The following is a 23,116-nucleotide window of genomic DNA, read 5'->3' as shown; positions in this document are numbered from 1 at the left end:
ACTAACTCTGCAATAAAGCATTAAAATACTCAAATTGAGATATATTGTGGAAAGCTGTCTTGACAGACCTCAATGACTTCATGATCATCCAAGCAATCTAATTCTCAAAAAGCCGAGGCTCATCAAAGCTGTGTGAAATTTAGTTATTATCTGCTGATTAATAGTTTCAAATTAATTCTTCCCAATTCAGACATCCAGCTTTCAATGACAGGACAAAATAGATTACTTTACCATGCAGAACAGAACTTCCTTACTGGGACTTTTAGCTTTGGGAAGCATAGGGTTTTTCCCTAGGTTTCACCTGGTCTCTGTGAATGTCTGCTTTTTCATGAATGATACAATGGGAATTTAAAATTTCTATCAGCTTGAATGCAGTAATTATCCCTAGGTCCTACACATGAAATTAAATTTTTAAAATAGAAAACTGTTCTAAAGGAGAGCACCTAACATAACTAAGACTGTGAAGCCAAAAAAGATGTCACAAAAATCTAAGTTTTAAAGGTTATGTCTGTTCCTGTGTCTGACAACTGCTGCTAAAGGTTTTGTTTGGGATTTCTATATCCAAACCACATCTGAGCATCTATCTCTGTATATTCTCCCAAGTTCACTTTCCATTCCTATTTCCTATAGGTCTCTCAGAAGCATGGGAAAACCAAAAGTTGTTTGGTATTTTTTATTAGATATCGGATGATACCTAATTAAATAAAATAAATTAAATAAAATAGGATTTGTATCCTCCTCCTTGCTCACATACTAAATGCCTAAAGATATCCTAACGATTAGGATACTAAATGCCTAAAGTTTGGAAATAGTAAAGTAAGGAGGGCACAGCATGTTGCATTTGAGATTTTTCTTTTTTGTTGGGGGGAGGAATTATAATTTTATCTTGTTTAAAAGCCTCTGGGTTTTTCACTCTTATTAAGCTAATGCTATAATTCTTATTACACATGTATTGTGTTTATAAAATGATGATTTAGATTTTCACATGACGATGACTTGTGATAATGACAGTGATCATCACAAATGATGATTTAGACAATCATACAATTATTGTTAACTGCACCTGTGTAACCTGAAAAATATTTTCAGATGTCTTAGCAGTTATTTCATGGCACTAAACACAGTATGCTTGAGCTTTAGAGGTGTATAATAGGGTTTCAGAATGGTAAAAATACAGTCACTTTTCCATCAAAATCTGGACTGTCTCAGAGAAAAATACCCTACCTCCCCTCCCCACTGATTTGTGCTATTATAAAACATTGCACTATGACTGCCGAATAGAAAATACCAACTATATGCAGAAGCAACAGATGCACTTTGGAGTTCTTTGTATTGCTTAGAATGACATCTTGATGCTACCATTTAGCTCATGATGACATTCCATCCATCAAAATCCAGTTTTAATTATACACCATTCTGCTTTTCCTCTCGGAGCAAACGCAGACGAAATGCAACAACCTATTTCAATTAACACACACACTTTATAGAATTAAAAATAGGTTGGAAATCACTTTTAAATCAGCTATCAGCCTGTCAATTAATGATCTGAACCCCTGCTATTGACCCAGTACTGTACAAGCTGTTATTATGCACTGTCCTACATATCATCTGTTCCCTGTGCTGCTCTGTTCCAGAAAGACAGACAGCTGCAACAGAATATCCCTGCTCAACCTGAGGACCATCTGACTTTAATTGTAGCACACAGCTTGATGTGGGTCTGGTTATGAGAAGCCAAAGTATGACACTGTAATAATCTGGAAAAACAGAAACCTGCCAACACAAGGCTGCAAAACAGGGGCTTGGGCTGTCTGGCTGCCTGACGGGCTGCAGGAAATATGATTAATGAGCAAGGTATAATGATATCAGGAACCCGATTAGCACCACAAAAAGGTCACAGATCAAAGTAGTATGCATTTCATGAGCTCCAATCGTTGTATAAGATCTGGGGACTTAAAGAGGTAAACTCAAATGCAAAGGGAAAAAAATATCTGTGTGTCATAGCTTTCAAAATGAGCACTTGGCATACTGTAATCCCTATTTTGCCTGAACCAGGAGGCAGCAAGGAAATATCAGCTGAATACATCAGCCCATGCCACACTGTAGCAAGCTTTTCTTGATCACATTAGTGTGGATCTGATCTTTAAGCACTGTTCCTAAACATGACTATTCCACTTGAAAAAGAAACTGCTGATTTGATGGTATTCAATCCAAGTATTAACAAGGAAAAGCAATTTTATATTTGCATGTAATTTTCTCAGTGTTATTCCACTGCAAAAGTGGCAGATCACAGAGGGCATCATCCACACCAGCCAGGCCTACCACCACCAGGATAAGTTTAACTATGTCAAACAGAAGCAGTTATAGTAATTCATTAACACAGAGGTTTAAATTTAATGCTACCAGACCAACCAATAACTGGTATCTTAATTGCAGGAGCAGTATCAGGGACCAACAGCTGTAGGTCCTACCCTTTAGGTAATACCAGACAGCATTTGAATAATGTCTGGCACACTTTAATAACAATACTTGATAATTATTTCTTACTTTTGTAATTCACTTAAGCCTTGAAAAAAGAATCAAGTTCTTTTCTGTCCAATTAATACTTTAAAACTATAGAAGTTCACGCTGAGAATATTGCACAAGTGAGAGATATCAAAGAGAGCTGCAAGAAAGGCAGACATGAGCAGCAGATTGGGAAATGAAGGAAGAACGAAGGAATGGTAAGTCAGAGCAGGTAGAGAGGTGAGGGTGAGAAAAACCTGGCCCAAGGCTTGAAATGAGGAAAAAAAAAATTAAGAGCTAACATCTTAGACAAGGAAGAAGTGGGAGATTAACTTCACACTGGGGGCAAGCACAATCTGCAACTAATAGAATAAAGGTATATTTTAATGCAAAAGGAAAAACACCAGAGTTGTGAGAGATCAAGGCCACTATGTGCCTTTGACAAGTCTACTCAAGAACACAGCTTTGCATTTCCCAGGTTACTCTGAAGCACCAGCACATGCCAAGCCCACAGACGTGTCAGGCTACCTCCCCTACCTATCACCTATCATCACAGCTGTGAGATCAAAAGCTGAGTTTCAATATGGTTTGCCAAGAAGTCCTGCTAAATGTTACTGCATTTCATATCTCGTTTAAATAATTTGCACATACATATGGATGAAGGGAAACACTAAATCCACCCAACATTCTCTGTGATTACTATGTTGCATCTATTACTTCCTGCAGGAATCTAGGCCACACAGCATTTCTGAAAACCATGGTATCATGTCACCAGTGAAAGTGCAGTGTAAAACATTCTAATTAACTTCTGAACCACAGATTTCTTCTGATGTGAGGATTCTCCAGTGTTATTAAGTCTGACGTGCCACCAACAACAAAACTTTTTTGATTCCCATTTCCCGACTTAGGAGTATCAGGATGTTATCCTGATAAGCCTGGTATCTGAAAGGTTTTTGAGAGTTTCCATGCCTTGATTCAGTATTGCCCAGTTAGCTGGCCACCACATGAAAACTGCAGCCACATATTTCAAGATTTGCTAGGAAAAGCTTCTGTTATTTATTTCAGAATGCCATCAATGCAGAACTGTTTCATTTTGAGAAGAGCCTAACACAGCTTTTGAGAATGTGCTGAAACACCACCAGTGACAGTTATTCTATAATTCATTGCACTGCCCAGAGGGCACAGTGAATATAGGCAGTGCTGACAACTGCATTTCCCAAAACAGGGAAGAGAGCAGTAACACAGGTTTGGGAATAAAGCAGGCAAAGGAGAATTTAGTTTTATTTTCTTGTAAAAAAGGCTCTGAAAAATATCAGTTTAATGGAAAAAATGGACAAGGTGGCAGAAGATTGAAAATGTCTCTTGGGAGTTATATGGACACTAAAATCAAGAAACCTCAAGATCACATTTAAGTCATCAGAGCGACAAATACTTTTATGACTAAACAAGCTTTTTCAAGCCTTCTGTAAAGCCTTGAGTGGTGATTTTATTAGTTCTTTAGAATCACAAGAGATGACATAGAAATAGGGTAACATCTCCTGCATACTTAGACTACACTCAAACTTTTGAATAAATCTAAGAATGAGAATACTATATTTTTTTTTCTGTCTACATTTGTAAATCTGTATCTTCAGATAATTTCAGACATAGTTCTATGGAAATTATAAATATATATTGCGGGCAAAGATCCAAATTATTTCAGAAGAATCTTGCAAGACAGAAGTGACTGGGCAATAGAAGAGAGACATCTTACCAGCCTGTTTATGCGAACAAATTCTTCTGGGGTTTTGGCCCACGGTGGAAGTTCAACATCAGACACCACTGTTCCATCATCCATCACTCCCAGATTGTAATCGTTGCTGTTGACAAATATCTCTGGGAGGTAATAAAATTCAGGAATCAATTCCTGTAGATAAATGAAAAACAATGCCATGTTATAAATTCTGTCAGAGGATGCACTCTGTCACGTTAAAAAAAATAAATTATTAGGATGGAATTAAGCTAAGAGAATATACAAAATTCTCCCAACAGACATCCCCCTCCTTCCCTAGAAGGGAGAAATCCCCCTTTTGCATTTTCTAAAATTTAAACCTGTAGATATGATGTCTCCTTAGCATGCTTTTAACATGACAAAGAACTAAGCCACAATGGCCATAAACCAAAAATGTCAGAACACTGGTTTTGGTTGCATATTATGCACAGAGAAACCAAAGTAATAAACACCACATGGTACAGATAACATTTAGTGGAAAGGTACAGACAATCAATGATAGTAAAAAGTTGTTGAAAACTGATTCTTCCACCTTTTAGTACAATACACATTTAAAAGTGCTGATGCATAAATGGCAGTCTACAGTTGGATTGAAACTAGTAACACAGATAGTAACTACAAAGGTGTGAAACCCAGTTATATTCTTATTCTCTCTAATGTAAAGGGTCAAAGAACCTAATGTTTAGGCTATTACCTAAGATTGTTCAGTGCCCAGAAATAATTTTTTTTTGTAAATTCTAAAATACCCGGAGTTATGCCAGTTATGTTCCATAAAAACAAACAAATACACACACAAAAAAAATAAAAATAATAATAAAAAAAAAAAATCCAAAGCTGAATTGAGTCAGTATTTTTCTTTCACATAAAATTCGTTTACTCAATTATGTGTCCAGTCTGTAAATTACAGGGAAGAATGACACAAAATTTCATATACAAGACAAAAAAAAAAGGCAGGGATTTCACATGGTTACGAGGTCTGCACTAACTTCCTTGTCAAGATAATCACTGCTGTAAACAAGTGATGTTTTTCATGTTCCAGGCCTGTGCTGAACAAGACTGGAACTCAGCATTAACACCTCCCTGGCTGGCCTGCTCTGGCACCTTTGCTGGCACAGCAACCACGGCTGAGGAAAAACAGTAGAGGAATTGTGATTCCTAAGTCTTCTCAGAAAAACAAAATAATAGTAATGACTAAACAAAAATTTTATTAAGCAGAAAATTATACATTCTAGTGCAAAATTGAACATAACGTGCTAGGAAGGAAAATTATGCTCAAGCCCATAATGATTTTCTCCTAGATAAGTAGATTGTTTCCTTGTTTCTCAAACAGACCTGCAAATTCCTAAGCTGTCTTGCATTTTATAAAATATGCAGTAGGTAATACATATATTTATCTAAGTTAATAGGATTAGAACCTTAATTACACATTTCCATAAAAATATCTGCAATGTCCAGGTATAATACTTAATAGAAAAAGCCCATAAAGACACATCTTTCTGCCCTATATTTAAAAGACAGGTTGTTTGTTTGTTTGTTTTTTGTGGAACTTGATGTTGAGACTTAAATACACCAAATAAACCTGGCAATTTGATGGATTTAGAAAAATTGAGCCACTAAATGAGAGAATTTACTTCCTTTGTGAAGAAAGAATCAATACAAGTAATTGCTTCAGGAAGTGTATTTCATAGCAAATGAGTGGTGTAAAATTGGTCTTCCATACAGCAAGTGCAAGCTGCAGGCCACTTGAGAAGTAGGAAAGAAAAATCAGACTGCCCCAGCGGCTTTGTCTAAACGTGGGTGGAGGATGCAGCCACGCCAGAAGCTCAACAGATCAGATCTGAAATGCAGTCCTGACATGGGTCAATGGCTCAGTGGTCTCCCAGATAGCCCCTCAGGGCCAGCTATGGCATGAGCAGCTTTCCAAATGGCTGAGTGCAATGAGGAGGTCATCAGATTGTGGGCAAGGTCAAGCCGAAGTAGCCAGGGCAAAGACAGGAAAGATCAAGCAGGAATTAAGCTATTATAACCTCCATCCTTGTGTGAAACACTGCTTGGCTTTGAATTTTACATCTTTTTGTTCACTGTCCCCTTATTTAACTAGGGTAAAAAGATGCTTCTGTACCAAATGCTGGACAAGTAGTTGATAAAAAATAGATTTGAAACCATTTCACTGTGTAAGTGAAAGAACAAGAATGAAACAAGGATAAATGCAGTAAAAAATAGTTTGTAAAAAGTAAAGTAACACAGAGGTTGCTACAGTTTTTATCACCACAGAAATCAGCAAACAAAAAGTAGATACACAGGACTGTAAATTTGATATCTGCACACACCACAAATATGAAATCATACCCTGATTCTGAACACTTAAAATACAAGCTCATTACATATGTTACCAATGTTTTTATTTCTTCTTTAAATATATATCTGTACAGCTATTCATTAGTTTCTTTCAAGATCAGAAAGTATTTGGCTTTCTAGAACACATTGCTTTCATTAGGTTACACAGAAACAGTATGCTGGAAACTTCAAAATTATCAGTAATTTCTAGTTTGACTATTAGAAACTTCTCATAAAGCTTCTCATTACTCCAGAAATGAGTTTTCAGAAAGTTTTTCACTGTCACTATTATGATATATTTCTACAAAAGGAGCTTCTTTGTTATGTGATTTTCTTCTCTTAGCCATGTGGTAGCATTTACCCATGGAAAAAGGGAGTGCAAACAGATGCATGTGGCCATTGGAAATGAGTTGCATTCAGAGCCCATTTTCAATGGCTTTATGTGGGTGAAAATGATAACATTAGTTAAACAGTTTGTCCTAAAACCCACAAAACACCCTGATCACAAAGTATTAATTTTTATCAAGTTAACCAATATTCCTCATTAATCTGGTAACTGCAGTCCTTAACAGTCCTTCTCAACTCTATTGCTGGGGTCTTCTTTTGTCTTAACATCATCACATGACATGCACAGATTAACACAAAGATGGCAGATGCTGACCCATGTATGCAACTCCAAAAATGACAAAACCTCCTGGACATACAAGAATGTTAAAAAAAAATCAATGAATGCACTTTTTGCTTGTTTTGAATGGCAGGAGGAAGGAGTTACTAAATGTTTTCAGACAAACATCACATGAAGATGCAGACCAGACATGAGAGGCCAGAATGAAGAATCCTTTAATATCTCACCAGGAACACTGACAAAGACTGGACTAATACAAGGCAAATACAGTCTTTGCATGAATACTCTGTCAGCTTCTTACAGCTAAATGGTTTTCAACTAATCCATGCTTCTGATTTGTAAAATCATTAAGCACGGGTTCCACACCGTAGTTTTGTCTACACAGGTTTTCCTTTGGCTGTTCTAAAACTGCTTCTTGACAGTTCCAGAGGATAGTCCTAATGCCCATTTTGTGAAACCTAGTAAATGTTAGTTCCTTATTTGCTCTTCTATGCACCCTTCCAGGAACTACAGACTCTATCTGATGATCACATTCTTCCTCAGGGGTTTCTTTTTGCAAGCTAAAGGATTCTAGTCAATTTGGATTTGTTCCCTCTGGAGGTCTTCTCTTCCAACTAAAAATGTTGGTTGTTTCCATACTTCTTCTGACTCTACTGAGCGAGTCCCTTCTGAAATTTTCCACATTAAGAACATGTAAAGAAATGGTAAAAACTGTCCCACTTTTTTTTTGTTTAAATTTCACAGAAAAAACCCAAAAATATCTCTATGATTTGTTGAAGCTCTTGCTTTAGCACGATTGTGTTTGAAAATTACTTTGTGAAATGTCCCTGTTGGAATTCATCATTTCTATAAGGTACAGCCAAGACATCCTTATGGTAGGCAATATTTCAGTCATTCTGCCATCTTTTCATTACAACTGACAAAGGAGCTCACAGTCAATAGCAATATGAATCTAACACACAGTATTTATTAAATAAAAAACAACCTGCCATATCAGGATTCTTATTAAAATGTTTATAAAATTCTGCATACAACTAAAGTACAATTTTTCTTTAATGAAAATACCCTGTAACACATGGAAACAACAGTTTCTAAGGACTAAAAATATTTTTTTACAAACATGCAATATCAACAGAACATCGGTTTAATAGTGGTAATTAATTTTCATATAGGCCACCATGCATGAAAAAATTAATATAAGATACTTTGTTTCATTAATGCAATTAAATGTTATTTTTCTTTCATTTAGAAAATAATTGATGCATTTTAAAGCAGTTATATGATCTCCAGAGGTGTCTAGAAACAATGACAGATCCCTAATCCTATTGAAACATTTATAAGATATCAAATTTTCAAACTAAATTACTTCACAATCATATCAAGCAATATTAAGCTTATATATAACCTGTCAAACAGAATAATAAAAATGCATATAAAAAAAGCCTAGACTTTTATTCATATTGCCACACTTTATTTCTTCTGCTAGGGATTTAAATGGCATTCAAGAAATATATACTAATCTATTAAGTTAACTCAAATTTAATTTTTTCATCACACTTCAATGAAATTATTTTCAAGACGGTTGGGAAGTACAATTTCTAACTACCCATGAGTTTCCCTCCATCTGCTATATATGTGTTGTTTCTCACAAAGAAATTGTCAGCTAAGAAGTTGTCTCAAGACACTGTCTGAAACTCTGCCAACTTGTAAGAAAAATACTTTAGCAGGTTTCCATTAGAATGCTAAAGGTAATTAATGAAGAAATTGATTTTGTCCATGTTTAACCACCCAGTGTTAAAGTTCTAAGTGATTATATTGCAAACATTTTCTAGTTGAGAAAAATACTAAACTTTTCAGCAATTCGGAATTAAGCACAGAGGATTATAGAAAGTCCAGATATTTATTTAGTAGATTAATGAAACATATCATAACCACAATTAAGAGTTGATTCATTATTGATCAATAAATAGATTTTATGGAGTCAATATCTCATTGGATTAAAGCATGCATCTTTTAACCACTTTAAATTCTGTTACATATGTATGTATACATATTAAAAATTATTTTACTTCTACTTAGAATCTAAGATTACTTAGAATCTAAGTAAAAGTATTCAATGGAATGTATGGACCATATTTACATACTAGGCAATTTTACAGAGAAAGAGGGAAAAGTTGCATGCATTCCTTCTCCTTTGCACTTCAGAAAAGTTGTCCATAACTTACTCTAAATTTGTTATTTAAACACCTACACAAGGAGTTCAGAGCAGATATTGAAACTATTTGCTTCATTTTCAATACAAACATGGCTGGCTATAAAACATGCAGATCACAGATATTAGATGGAACTTTCTGATCCACACATCCAGATGTCTGTATTTTTAACTACTGCAATTCCCAGAGATTACCATGCACAGATCTGACTGAATTTAGAATATATTTTCTTTATTTTTTTAAAACTCGGGGAAGTATTCTCCTGTTATGGATCTTAGCACAATTTTACACAAAACCAAATCTTTTATGAAAACCAAATATCTGCATCGTAAATATGTTAAACATTTTGCTACACCAAACATGGAGTTTATGATTAAAAATCTGAATTTCTAGGTACTTGCTTCTGGATTTTGTTGGTCATTGCTTGTTTTGTGACTACTATGACATGAAATTTCTCCAATACGAAGGTGATATTGCCAGTTTGACAGCAACTTTATTCCAGTAACTTCTGAGACTTTAAACATGAAGCTTGATTTTAAAAAAAACTGTCTAAGATTATGGGACGCAAATGAGTTTTACAATAAAGTTAACTTGCCAAGGCAGCATTTCTATATTTAAAATTCAGCTGTTTTGCACTATGAGGATCATAATTTGCCAAACACACTTGTATGAGATAGAAATTCAGATATTCAGTACCATTCCCCCGTCCTTACAATGGCTGCCAGAGTTGTGCATCATATCATAGCATTTCACAAATTAGTGTCCGCTTTATGGTGGAACAATCTAGAACAGTGTAATTGGAGTTTACTAATGTTTTCTTTAATATTATGGTCTCCTAGCATATTTTTTTGAACTAAACTAATCAAATTCACCAAAAGCAACCCAAAGCATGTGAAAAACAAACAAACACAAAGCAGCAGAGGAAAAGGCATGCAGAACAGTACATAGCTCTATACTAGTGACTGTAGCTTGGTTAAAAATTGTGAAAAAAATCAATTACATTAAACCATCTAATTCTCTTTTCAAAAGGAAGTTGCAATAGTGGATGGTGAAAGAAAAAGAAGCAAGGTGTTGCTTTACTTTTGAGAAAGACCTCTGAGACTGCCTCAGTCTCCCATGACACTTCTTACAAGCAAACTAGAGAATGGAGTTGACATTGGGTTACAATAATGTGGGAGTAGCCAAGCTGGAAATCCATATTCCAAGAGCAGTTATCAATAGTTCATTGTCAGACTGGGAGGACACAGTAATGGAGTCTGCCCTGCTCTTAATAACAGTCAATAATCTCATTAATGGCCTGGTGTAGAAGATGCAGAAGTAAAATTCCAGATGACACTGAGAAAAGGCTACACAGCCGTTTGGAGGACAGCAAGAGGATTTCAGACGATCTTGAAATCTGTATATATGGTACCAAGCAAAAAAAAACACCAAAACCCTGAAAACAATTAGCAAGCTACAGTGGAAAATGGGAAAATACAGGCAAAGTGCAACATCGGTTACAATTACACTGTTGTAAATATAATGAGAAATAAATTTATTGCTACAGGTTAGCTGCCAAACCAGAAGGAAGCAGCTTCTGAACAAGTGCAGACAAATACTGCCAGGCTATGTGTTGTGGCACACCTCTGTGCTGTAAATATTATGTTCTGTGGGTATGCTCTGTCACCCCCCAGCTCAGTTCTTCTGCCCCAAGTTGTACCTCCCCACTCCCCTGCCAATCCCTGTCACAGCCCTGCCTCCTCACCCAGAATGTTCTCTGTCCCTCCCCCCGGGCTGTCAATCCTCTGCTTTCCCCCTTGAGTGCCAACCCACCCTGATCCTGCCCCTGTTCCAGTGAGTTCCTGTCAATCCTCCCTTGTACCAACCCCCAGCTTGGACCTCCCCTTTGGAATTCCCCTAAAGCAGGACACCCCAGTGGATTGTTTCCCTGTTTGTCACTTTGTGTCCCCTCCCTGTGTTTCCCCATTTGTTGGAACCTTGCAAATCCCACCTTTGGTACCGCCCCTAGTTCCCCCAGATTTACTAAGAGATTCTACCCACCCCCCGAGCCTTCCCAGTATAAGAACCCTTGCACAGGGCTGTGCACTGCTCTTTGTCTCTGACCCCTGTTGTGAGGAAGTGGGTTCCTGGAACCCATACAGACAGCCTCCTCCTCAATCCTTGCCTCCACACTCAGTGCTGACAGTCAGATTGTGTCCTAGAGCATTGCCTCTAAGCTGCATCTCAGGTCAGCCTTGCTCCCAAGGTGTGTCCCACTCGGCATGGTGCAGAGCTGGCCTGACTCCAGCACTGCGTCAGCTATCCAGGATCTGCTTTTTCTGTGGTAATAACAAAACTAACCAGGGTTCTTTGCACCTATAATGTAAGTTAAGAAATAACTGAATTATTATGCCTATAATAGCACTTTAAAATCACTATGTGGTACTCTAACAGAATTGAAATACATTCAGTATTCTTTAGTGCAGAATATTTAACTTAAAAACACATGGTTAATTATTTAAAGGCACCAGTCCTGAGCTAATTAGTAAATAATGCCAGAGTGGCAGTGAGACACCAGCAGACTTCCAAAGGATGTTTAATTTGCATTGCTCAAATAAATGGATAGGGAGAACTAGGAAATTTAATTTTATGGAACATATCACCTCTGGAAATCAAAATTTGCTATGTTCAAGGAAATGTTATTCTACAGAGGAGCATTGGTGTTGTGCTTTGATCATCAACCCAAGGCTTTCCCAGGGTATTGACACAGATTGGTTGTGACCACACATGTGATTCAGTTTTCTCTGCTATAGTGATACCAGCCAGCAAGAGACCCTTCCAAAGCCAGCTCCTGTTAACATACAGTGCTTCCAGCTAAGATTAACAATAATCTTAGGATAGCAGCATCAATAATTGCACTCATTCTTTCCACACAAGAAGCAAGGAGAAGTCATTTCTTGTAATCAGCGCAATTATTCTAAGTATCGCCATCTTTTCAGCTGGAAGAGGAACAAATCCTTATTTTTCCTTTGTTCCTACTTGCTAATAACTACAGGAGCACAATTACATGTTCCACTTTGTTCAGCATCTTCCATACATGAGTCAACTAAACACATTCAAGCAATAGGAGACTAAAATGTTGCAATTCTGCATACAGAACATGTATTCTGCATTTAGCCAAGTATTTCAGAAACACTTGCAAGGTAGAGCACCAAGTAGCAGGAAACTTGATTTTCATAGCTGCAATGAAATATGGGGATCACAGGTATTTCCAGTGAAGATGGAAATATTAAAACAATTTCCTTTCTAATTCTTTAAACATGCCCTATGGAAATCCCAATCTCATCCCCCTTCCTGGTTGCTCATCCAATCTCACTAATAGACTCCTGTAGTCAATGCTCACTCAGATGCTTCACAGCAGCATCATGTAATTCACAGCAATTAACAGTCTCAGGAAGCTGTAAGAGCAACTCCAAGAGATCATCCTTCACATTAGGGATGCCTCTAAAGGCAGCAGCAGTTTGCACATGTATCATTTTCAAAAGTTACCTAAGCATCTCTGAAAATCCTCCCTATACTGATTGCCAGGGAAACATTCATTGCTCTTATTTTTCTGTTAGGAAGGTTACTTTGATTCGAACCAAAATCTCCCTGACATTTAAGACCATTAATTCCTACCCTATCCATCATGGACAGCAGAGATTTGTTTCCTTTTTCCCTTACAGCAGTCTCCATGTAATAGAAGGACACAAGTTCCTCCTTAATCTGCTCTGCTTTAGAAGAAAAATAAGCATAGCTTATAGCTTCTTAAGCATAGCAATCTTTCCCTACATTTTATTTTCAAGACCTTGCATTGTTATCATTGTTCCAGTGTGGATTCTCTCCAGCTAGCCTACAACTATGAGTGTAATATTCCAGCTCAGACCAAATCAAAACTGGGCAAAAATGAAGATTTTTGTCATACATTGTAAGTTCCATTATTTCCTGTTGATGTATCTTCCATGAAATGTTACTCACTATTGTTATACCATAATACTGTTAATTCACGTACACTGGTGATGAACTAGAACCCTAAATATTTATCTTTTTTTTTTCCACAATAGATTGTTCTTTGTGTTATAACTGTATGAGAAGCTGCATGAAAATTACAATTATTAATTCTCCCTAATAAACTTCCCCTAACACTTTTCTAAAATGTTTTTTCCCTTCTGCAAGAAGCTCTACCCATTCCACTACACTTCCACAACCTCCCAATCTACTATCAATGGAAACTGAGGCCTAACCTGTTATTATCAAGAAGAATTCTGCTCAGTACATCTTTCAATTTTAGTAATGAACTGCTGGTAGCTATTCTCCAAATACAGTAGATTCTTTTAGACAGAGTAATCCCAGCTCACTCATAAGACAATGTAAAAAACTAAGATCATCATCTGCTTCTTCTCTGCTCAAAAGGTCTGTTACCTTTTCTCATCAGAAACTGTGATTGCTTTGACATAATCTCTTCTTGATAAACATGTGTTTCATTTGCTTGTCTCCAAGCTATCTTCCTGGCACTTAAACACAGTCTGATTATTTGCCTAAGTATTTTTCTGTGAATTGTAGTTAAACTCACCTCATAATTTCTTGGCTCCCTTTTTTTTCCATATTAAATACTTGATTTGTCCACTACTGATACCTTTCTCCTCCATTTCTCAAAAAAAAACCCCAAAAAAACCAAAAATGCAGTCTGAAATTCCATCTGCCAATCTTGCATGTTACAAGGAAATTAAGCCTATAATTACCAATTAATTAATTTGAAAAAAATCTAGTGTGTTTGTAATTTCTAAACTCTTCTTTCCCAGTTTCATATAGGCATTAGATATTTTTCTAAGTGGTATTAATTCCACTAGTCACTGATTGCCTTCAGTTCTATTGGTGGGGACTCACAGATGCAAGAAAGGCATCTCTTTTTCAACATTATCCATTGATAATTTTCGCATTCCATTAATTTGCAAATCAACCCTTTCCTAAATTGTCTGCTCACCATAAATGTGAGCGAGTGATTTTGCATCACTTAGGTGTTTTGCTGGCTGCATGACATCCTTGAGATAGACCCTGATTTCTTCACATTACACTTTCCTATCCTTCCTCCCATTAAAAAATCCAACTCTGATATTAATCTACCTGCTTGGATTTGACCTTTTCCACCACTGCCAGCATCCTTGTCTCCTTTGTTTTCCTTCCCAGTTCAAAATATTTCAGTCTTAGGGCTAAAAATGTTTGCTGTAGTTATACAAAAGATTTCACTGAAATATTCTGACTAAAGTAAAACCACGAGTCATTTCCTTTGTATCTTTTCCCAAATGATGGGATAGCTCTGAGTCTTCTTCCCTCCATCCTACACTCCCAGCTACCATAAAGGCAGGGGCACTATAAAACACATTAACATCTTTCAGGAAACGTTTTACCTTGATGTCAGAAGTGTCGCGCTGACTGTTGCGCCACGCTCTTGAAATAGACGAAAATGTCCTATCTGCATGATCAAACTTCCCACCTTGTAGATTTAGGAAAAGTGTTGTGAAGGGTTCCTAAATACATATAAAAAAAATAACACAAAAAACCAATGCACCTCTTCAGAAACTTCAGGATAAAACAAAGAATTTATCATTCTTTTGGGATCTGGTTGTGAATGATGCTATTTTTCAATAGCAAAGGTTTAATTCTTTTATTTAAGAATGAGAAATACAAATTGATACTTGTTTGTTCAATAAAAATGCTTTTTAGTCTTACTCCACACATACATACTCAGATAAAGAAAGGCAAATAAAATTAAAGGAAAATACTCAAAAGGCTTTACTAGAAACTACAGTTTGTGTCAATTGTGACACAAATTGCTCTCAACAACATGAAAAAGGTCAAATGCCTGAGATATTTATTAAACTAGCGTGTAACAAAAATAACATGTTTTACTTTGTTCAAGGTGATCTGTTAATCCAAAAGGTAGCATTCAATACTGAGAGCTTTAGGACTGTTACTGTTTCATATATAATTTATGATTTAGAAAAATGTTTGAAAGATTTAAAAGCCTCCTCTTAGTTAAAGAACACTTAAGTACATATTAGTGGATAATTGCTTGAAATTAGCTAAGCACTATAAATAACTTCAAGGATTTATGTATGCTTGTACATTCTAACAAGCTTTAATTAATGATGTGCTGCTAATGCTTTCCCAAAGAAATTACTTCCTAGGAGATAAATCGCCCCTCCATTTTATTGAAAAACGCATTGTTTGACCAATACATTATCAATATGTAGCAGCTCGAAGTTACTTCCATATAAATTGTAGCAGATTTTTAAAGATTTGTTATTTACATCACAGACCTTCATGATCATCAGAAACCAACTCACACACATTAGGAGGGGAAAATTAAATGCATTAATTAAGAACTACAAATGCTTGTTATTTGGTCCAGTCAGAAAATATGCAAGGAAGGGAAGTTAACCATGTTTAAAGAAGCATGTATACTAAAAAGCAATTTTTAAGGAGAAAAAGCTTTACTGACTTGAAAAGGCTGTACCAGAAAAAAAATTTAAACTTGCTGCATGAACTTTGGAGCACATTTCTCCTATGCTACTGATTGCAATTACTAGAAAATTTCAGTACTCTCATATACCATTCAGTTTTAGTTTAGATATTTGTAGCTCTTATTATTGTTTAAAAGAAAAGCATTTTTAAACAATATACTTACAATCCTTAATAACCACGTGAGTGCAAAACTTGCTGTTGAATAATGAGTGCCATAGTGAAATTTTGGGACCTGATCATCTTCCCATGATTCATATCTCTCAGCAAAGAATGCTGCTCTCTTTGGGTTCAAAGCTCCAATAGGCTGCAAGATTGGTAAAAACAAACTCATTAAGCAAATAAGATTAATGTGAATTACATTTACATTACATCACAGCTTACTCCCCTTGTCTTTTTGGTAACCAGAAGAAGTACTGGCATGCATGGAGAAGACAGGATTCGGTGCTTTGCAAAAGCAGATCTTGGTTCCTGTAAGTACCTGAGGAGGTCTGTGTACTTGGAACCGGGATTCCATGCACACACACACGGCTGGCTGGAAAAATCTCCTCTGCATTAATACAGGCCCCATTTGCTGCTGATTCAAGTCACTGACTCCATCCAATTCACAATGGAATGTCTGGGACAAAGTGGTGTTTAACTTGGGTGCCTGCGGATATGTGTGCATGTTGGATACACTATTAAGCAAATAGTAAGCAACATTGAGAAACATTTTTTTGGATAATTTTTTGAAGAAAAAAGTAGTGATTGATGGGGTGACAGAATATTAACAGTGGACTTGGAATTTTGATATTACTACTCTTGTTTCTATGCTTTCCATTTACCACCTCAAGCCAAGCTTTACTTAATTCATAGAATCTTAACCTTTAAAACAGACAAATGAGATAGCAGAATTTCTATATAAAACATTGATATAAAAGAAACAATGTATGTATGACTAAAAATATCTATCACACCTTAACCAATACTATTATTCTTTGTTCAATGCTTACCTAGAATATAAACACCCAGGGATTTATTTAAAAGTAGGAAACATAATATTTTGCTATCTATAGCTGTGCACTTCCTCAGCAGACTTTTGTATAAATGATTTGAAAAGAACGTGAGTATAGGTCACACAAATCACTGAGAAACCCAAAAGTGAATTTAGAAATTCCACATATAAAATGCTGTAAGAGTTTTAAAATATCTCTGGATATATATGTAAAATACGTATGCAATACAATTTTGTATATAGATTGAGCACACTGTATGTTATTAATGTAAATTATATTCATCTGTACAGACAATAGGTGCATTCAAATAAAAGCTAAGAACAAACATGAAACAATATTTCCTTCTCTCTCTTTTTCAAGAATAAGTATACTTAAGAATACACTACAAGGTGAGGAAAAACTAAAACTCCTTGAACAAAAGTATCAGTAACCTCATCTTCAATTCAAGCAGAGTTCAAGTGAAAAACTCTGTCTGCTATTGAGATTATGATTATTCAAATAACTGCTTCTTTGCAGCTCATGTGAAATTTGGCATACAAGCTTCAAAGTATTTTCTCTACTAGGACAGATTAGATCTTTGAATGACCTAAAATCTAATCTTACATTTTTTACTTAGAGCAGCTTTCACATTGCAGTAGGATAAAGAAAAACATCTTAGGTTAATTACTATTTTTGCAGTTCACTAATTTGAAATATAACCCCTTAAAAGAAGTTGTTTAAAAGGATTTTTATCTGATTTAGCAAATTTATTCCAGGAAAGTACGAAACTGACTCCAAGAAGTCTCTCTGTTATAAGAACCATTTTGGAATCTCCATCTGTACTGATTTTCCCCTAAAGGCTCAGATATGCTTGAGGGAGAAAAAGAAGAAAGAAGGTCATTGGTAGACAAATTATACAAATTAAAAATAGGAACAGTGTTGTATTGTATGGTTCTGTAACATTTTATGTATTCTCTTTATCTGCTACTATTATTACTCTCCAAATGAGTATAGCCCAAATCAATAGTTATAAAATTACATTCCTTGAATATAAAGCTAAACCCAATTAGAATTGATTCCATTCTCTTTTCAAAAAAATAAAAAAAAGGTATCATGCAGAGATCTATATAGCCAGAATTCACAGTATTGATTTTAGCTGTTATTGTTACAGTTGGTTTCTGAAGCCTGCAACAGGACAACTATCAAGACATGTCACATTTATTTGCAAGCAAATAAAAAAAAAAAAAATCCCCAAATGAAAAAAAGCTTAGGGGAAAAAAAGAAAAAAGAAAAAAGAAAAAAAAAGAACTGTGGAGCTGTGCACTGACAATGATACACTATCAGCTTACTCAGAGAAGTTACAGTGGGAATACACACATTGAATTATACATTACACGAATGCACTGATTTATTGTGGTAATAACATCCACCTCATTAAAAGATTCTGCTTTGCTGCAGTTGGAGGGCTACATATTGTTTACTGCTATAAATTAATGGCAGTGCACAGAAGACTGTAGAGCCCTTCTAACAATAGATCTGTAATGACAGTGCTCTATATCACAGCTTCCCCAGCAGCTTCATAATAAAATGGAGACAATGTATTGGGCTAATACATTCTAACAGGCAGGCCCATATTTTTCTGACAACTGCTTCTAAGGATGAGGTGATTCTACTGTGTTACACTGCACTGGGCACAGTTAACTACAGAATAAAGAAAAAAAAAAGAAGAAATTAATTGAAATTTCTCAGTTATTTCATATTGCAAAATTAACAGGGAATCGTGATTACATATTGTATTCCCTCCCCTGTGGGTAAATGCCAAGGGAAAAAGAAGAGCTCTAAAGTAAGCTGTGCTAGATGTAGCTTGAGACCACAAATTTGCACTGCACAACACGGTTTCTCTATAGCTATAGACCTCTAAGGAAGAATGAGCTGAAAAGCTTTCATATCCTGAAATTCCTGAACATATTTTATTTGCAGCACCTCTTTTCCCAGAGGAAAATCAGATATTAGTTCACCAATAAAAAATGTTTATTTAGATGGAGAGGGAAAAATGAAAAGTAGAGAGAGAAAAATTCCAATGAGCAAAAACAATGGATGAAGTTGCAGGAGTAAAAATGAAGAAAAAGTCACTTACAGCTGCAAAGTTTTCAAATCATATTGAAAAATGAATGATGTGTATGGTTTTCAAGTCATTATTCATTCAAAAGAGGATCCAAACTGGGACAGGAATTGGGCTAAGGCAGTTTTTGTTTTCACTTTTGGTAAGGCATGTTTTTTGGCCTAAAGTGGTTGTTGTAACAACATGTGCTATGATTATAAAACCATTCTTAAAAAACAAGAACAAAACAACTCATTTGATACTATTTTTTCAAGTACCCTCAAATATAGGAATACCACAAAATAAATAATTTCACATGTTTACTAAGAACTGATTATAGTAAATCTCAGTCTTTGGACCAAGCTTGCTTGCTTCCTTCCTTTGAAACATAACAAAGAAAAATGGTTTGCTGAAAAATAACTGAGAAAACACACTGACTCTTATCATCTACTCCTTTCAACATGTCCAGACACTGTGGTGTACAGGTTTATTTGTTATTTCTCCCTCCTGCACTGTGTCAGACATTGGAACACTGACCCATCTTCCCTCTGCTTCCAGAAGAGGCCCTGTTGCACCCAACAGAAGACAGCAGAATGTTCACTGCTCCTCTACAGAGGGCACAGTCTCTCCTGGACTCTTCCACTCATGGTCAAGAATATAGAAATTTTGGAAAATTGATAATGATTTTAAATAAACAGGTTGAAATTTTATAAAGAAATAATTTTAATATGACTATTTACATTTCTGCATTTAAGAAGAATTGCTTTTTATTACTATCTAATGTGCTTTCATATTTTTAATACTGTTGCTCCAAATATTTCACAACTTCACTATGAAAAAAAGGAAAGAAATTTAAAAAATAAAATTAAGTAAAAATAAAAATACTGAAACAGAGGGGGGAAAAAGAAAAGATGCTTTTCCTTTTGATTTCGTACACTGTTTTCTTACCCACATACAACCAGGTATTTGTATTCTTATGAATACAATTTTATGTATTACTGAATCATGTTTGGTAGCATTCTTGCCAAACATGTTTGCTTCCCATACATCTTATTTTTGAGATGACTATCTGGTTTTCATTACTGATGTTTTTCATATTGGGCCTAAAGGACCAGGGGGACCCTTATGTCATCTCATCTAGCCTCGAGCTTTTGTGACAAGAGGTTAAATGCCTTTGCATTACATGATTTGGAGTCCAACTATTTATACTTGATTACAACACAAGCTGTATTTGGCCAAGCTGCTTTCCAGAAAGGCATCTAACTCCTGAGTATGTGGACAATCTGCTACTTTCCTTGGAAGCTTTTTCTTCTGATAATTCTTAGCCTCATTCTAAAAAACATATGTATTTTAGTTTGGTTATGAATTTACTGGTGTGTTATCAAAGAGATCTTACTAAGCTTCTCTCTGACATATCTCAGAGTCTCTACTTATCCAGTATATTCTGAATTTAAAGATACTTAAAGACTATAATTAGACTTTTTAATAAACATAACAAGTGGAGCTCTTTAGGTCTTCCATTTTAAGGCATTTCTTCCACCCTTAAGATTTCTCTGCTTGCCCACTTATCAATGTACTCTATCATTCAGGAAACTGAAATGTGTCCAGTGTTTCAGTGTTGGTTTTCTCCATAAACACGCCAATTGCTGGAAACTCTGCTGCACTCAAACCTTGTTTAGTTACTTTAGGTATCACCAACACAAAATTGACTGAACTAGCCAATACTTGGACTATTGTCAGTAGGATGTCCTGATCACTGAGTAACACTTATTTTTCCCAAACAGAGATACAGTGACAAGATGCAAGGATTTAACTAAACTCAAACTTTATTCACTTAGGTCAGCTGGGAAACGTCTGGGAATAAACTCATATAATGTATATCATTACTCTCTCATATGTCATTTTTGGGCTTTAGAACAGCCAAAAAATGCTATTCCCCCCTTTCAACCTACTCTCACTCACTACTAGGCCCCACCATTCTTCCTCTCAGACAACTGACTATGGTTTTCTTAAAAATTAGGTCACATCTTCTTTAGAGAGCATCTTACCTTTAAGGCATATCTAATTCAAATTCATTAAAGAACCATATCCCAAAGAAAAAAACAATAAACACATTTATCTGCTGAACTGTTTGAGCTGCCCTCATTGATTAACCAAAGTGTCCTTGAGCTGTAAGATTTAAAAAATGGAAACAATTTATCAAGGAGAAAAACAGTCCTTACCAATTCATTCACAAAAAAAACCCCATCTGCTGGTTTCACAGCAGATGCCCCCCAAAACCTACATCAAAGACTAGGCTAGGAGGGGGATATATGAATTTAGATAAATCAAAATTTATCTGAAGCCAAAGGGATAAACTTGACAGAACCTTTTTATTCTTCCCCTTTATAGTAAGCATTTCAGTGATACACAATAATTCTGAACTGATAGGCTATTTTTTATTATTAATTGTGAATCATATTTTAGTCACTTAAGAACACAAGCAGCTACTCGAATTTCATGTGCTTTCATAGTGAAATAAGGAATTCCCTAGTTGAACACTTTTTGTATTGCAGTTTTTCGAAACTGCAATAATTATGAATATTAGTGAGTGTACTCTACCTGTTTTGTTATAAACACATCACCACATTCTGTTTTAAAATCTTTTAAATACTCCGATTTCTAGTCTCATAAAACTGAGAATTCGATAAAGGGCTGCAGCATAAGCAAAGAAAGGTCATGTGCATGTAAATTAAAAGTGTTTGTCCATATGGTTTATATTTCAGATGTTTTTAAGAGCACACATATATAATACACAATAATGGTGCAAAAATCAGAAGATTCCCAAAGTTCACAGTTAAAAAATATACGTCATAAGCTAATGTTAAGCATAAAAATGAAAGAGAGAAAAATCTATTACGCAGTATTAGTGATGATTTAGCAATATGTCAGTGACAGGATATGCCTCAGGTCACCTAAAATCTTGGAGGAATTTGAATCGAAAAGAAAAATCTCCATTCACATTACCAACAATAGTATCAAATGATATTGCACCACCTGTAGCAGACTGCAAAACAATGCACTGCTGAACTGTAAATTAATTAAGCACACACTAATGAAGCACAGTAAGGTTTCAACACAACTGAATGTGCACACACTTTGTATCTGAGGTATTACACCCTAATACTGCTGGGAAGCCAAGCTGAAGACAGTTGTCATGTGTTGTACATTTCCAAGAGGTCAGGGAGGAAAGGAAGCTGGATGTCCCTGGGAATCATGAGGGAAATCCAACTGCTTGCAGGCAGTGAGGAGGGTATGGACTTACTTAGAAAATAACCCTGCCAGCCAAAAGCAAACATTTGCATTCGCTCTCCATGACTTAACCTGCCGAGTGAAAGAAAACCCTGTACCATTATTCACTTCCTTAAAAAACAAACAAACAAACAAAAAATACTTCTATGGATTTTGAGAAATAGGATTAAGTGAGAAGCCACACACACTTGAGTCATAGCAGGAGATGAAAACATTCTCTGTCTGCCTTCCTTTCACAGACCATGTTCCTCTGCCAACACATCATACAAGCCACAGAAAACAGCCGACATTTTACCTAACACCAGATCCACATAAGACAATCAGAACTAAAAACATAATCCCTTTTGTTTGTACTAAGAGCACAGGACCCCAAGCCAGAAACTAACACAAACTTGCATTTGCTGCAGATTTCTCTCAGGGCACACAAAATAAACATTGTTCTGTAACAAATGTAAGCACCAAGCCTGAGAAATGGAGCAGCAGAAGGCTAGATAGGGGTACTTGAGAATGTGTAAGGAGATTTTTATTGTAATCTGTACTGTTTCATAAAACTATTCCAATCAGATTACAACAATCCTGAATACAAATAGTCAGCTAAGAGCCCATCAACGTATCTTGTTTCACACATGCATTGCTTTGCTCCTAAGGTGAATTCATCCATTACCTCATTCCCTGTTTCTTTGGATCTCCTGATTAGCCAGCCATCACCTTCAATATCATCAACAGATGAGCATTGTCAGAAAGTTTCATCAGCTCCCTTTT

At 35.8% G+C, this 23,116-nt stretch overlaps 1 protein-coding gene across 3 annotated transcripts in view; it reads right to left on the bottom strand.

Annotated features, from left to right (window-relative positions):
• LRBA (LPS responsive beige-like anchor protein) overlaps positions 1-23,116 on the bottom strand; it is a 367,953-nt gene that overhangs the window by 86,471 nt on the left and 258,366 nt on the right. For all 3 annotated transcript variants that reach the window (XM_058837408.1, XM_058837411.1, XM_058837409.1), the window contains exons 45-47: positions 16,155-16,295; positions 14,875-14,994; positions 4,256-4,408 (exon numbers count right to left, since the gene is read on the bottom strand). In XM_058837408.1, coding sequence (XP_058693391.1) covers positions 4,256-4,408; positions 14,875-14,994; positions 16,155-16,295 — 414 coding nt within the window. The remainder of the gene's footprint in view (positions 1-4,255; positions 4,409-14,874; positions 14,995-16,154; positions 16,296-23,116) is intronic.

This window comes from Poecile atricapillus, chromosome 4 (assembly GCF_030490865.1).
Source record: "Poecile atricapillus isolate bPoeAtr1 chromosome 4, bPoeAtr1.hap1, whole genome shotgun sequence".
NCBI classification, from domain to species: Eukaryota; Metazoa; Chordata; class Aves; order Passeriformes; family Paridae; genus Poecile; species Poecile atricapillus.
The sequence above is the reverse complement of the archived record's forward strand: the minus strand, read 5'-3'. Positions and strand labels throughout refer to the sequence as shown.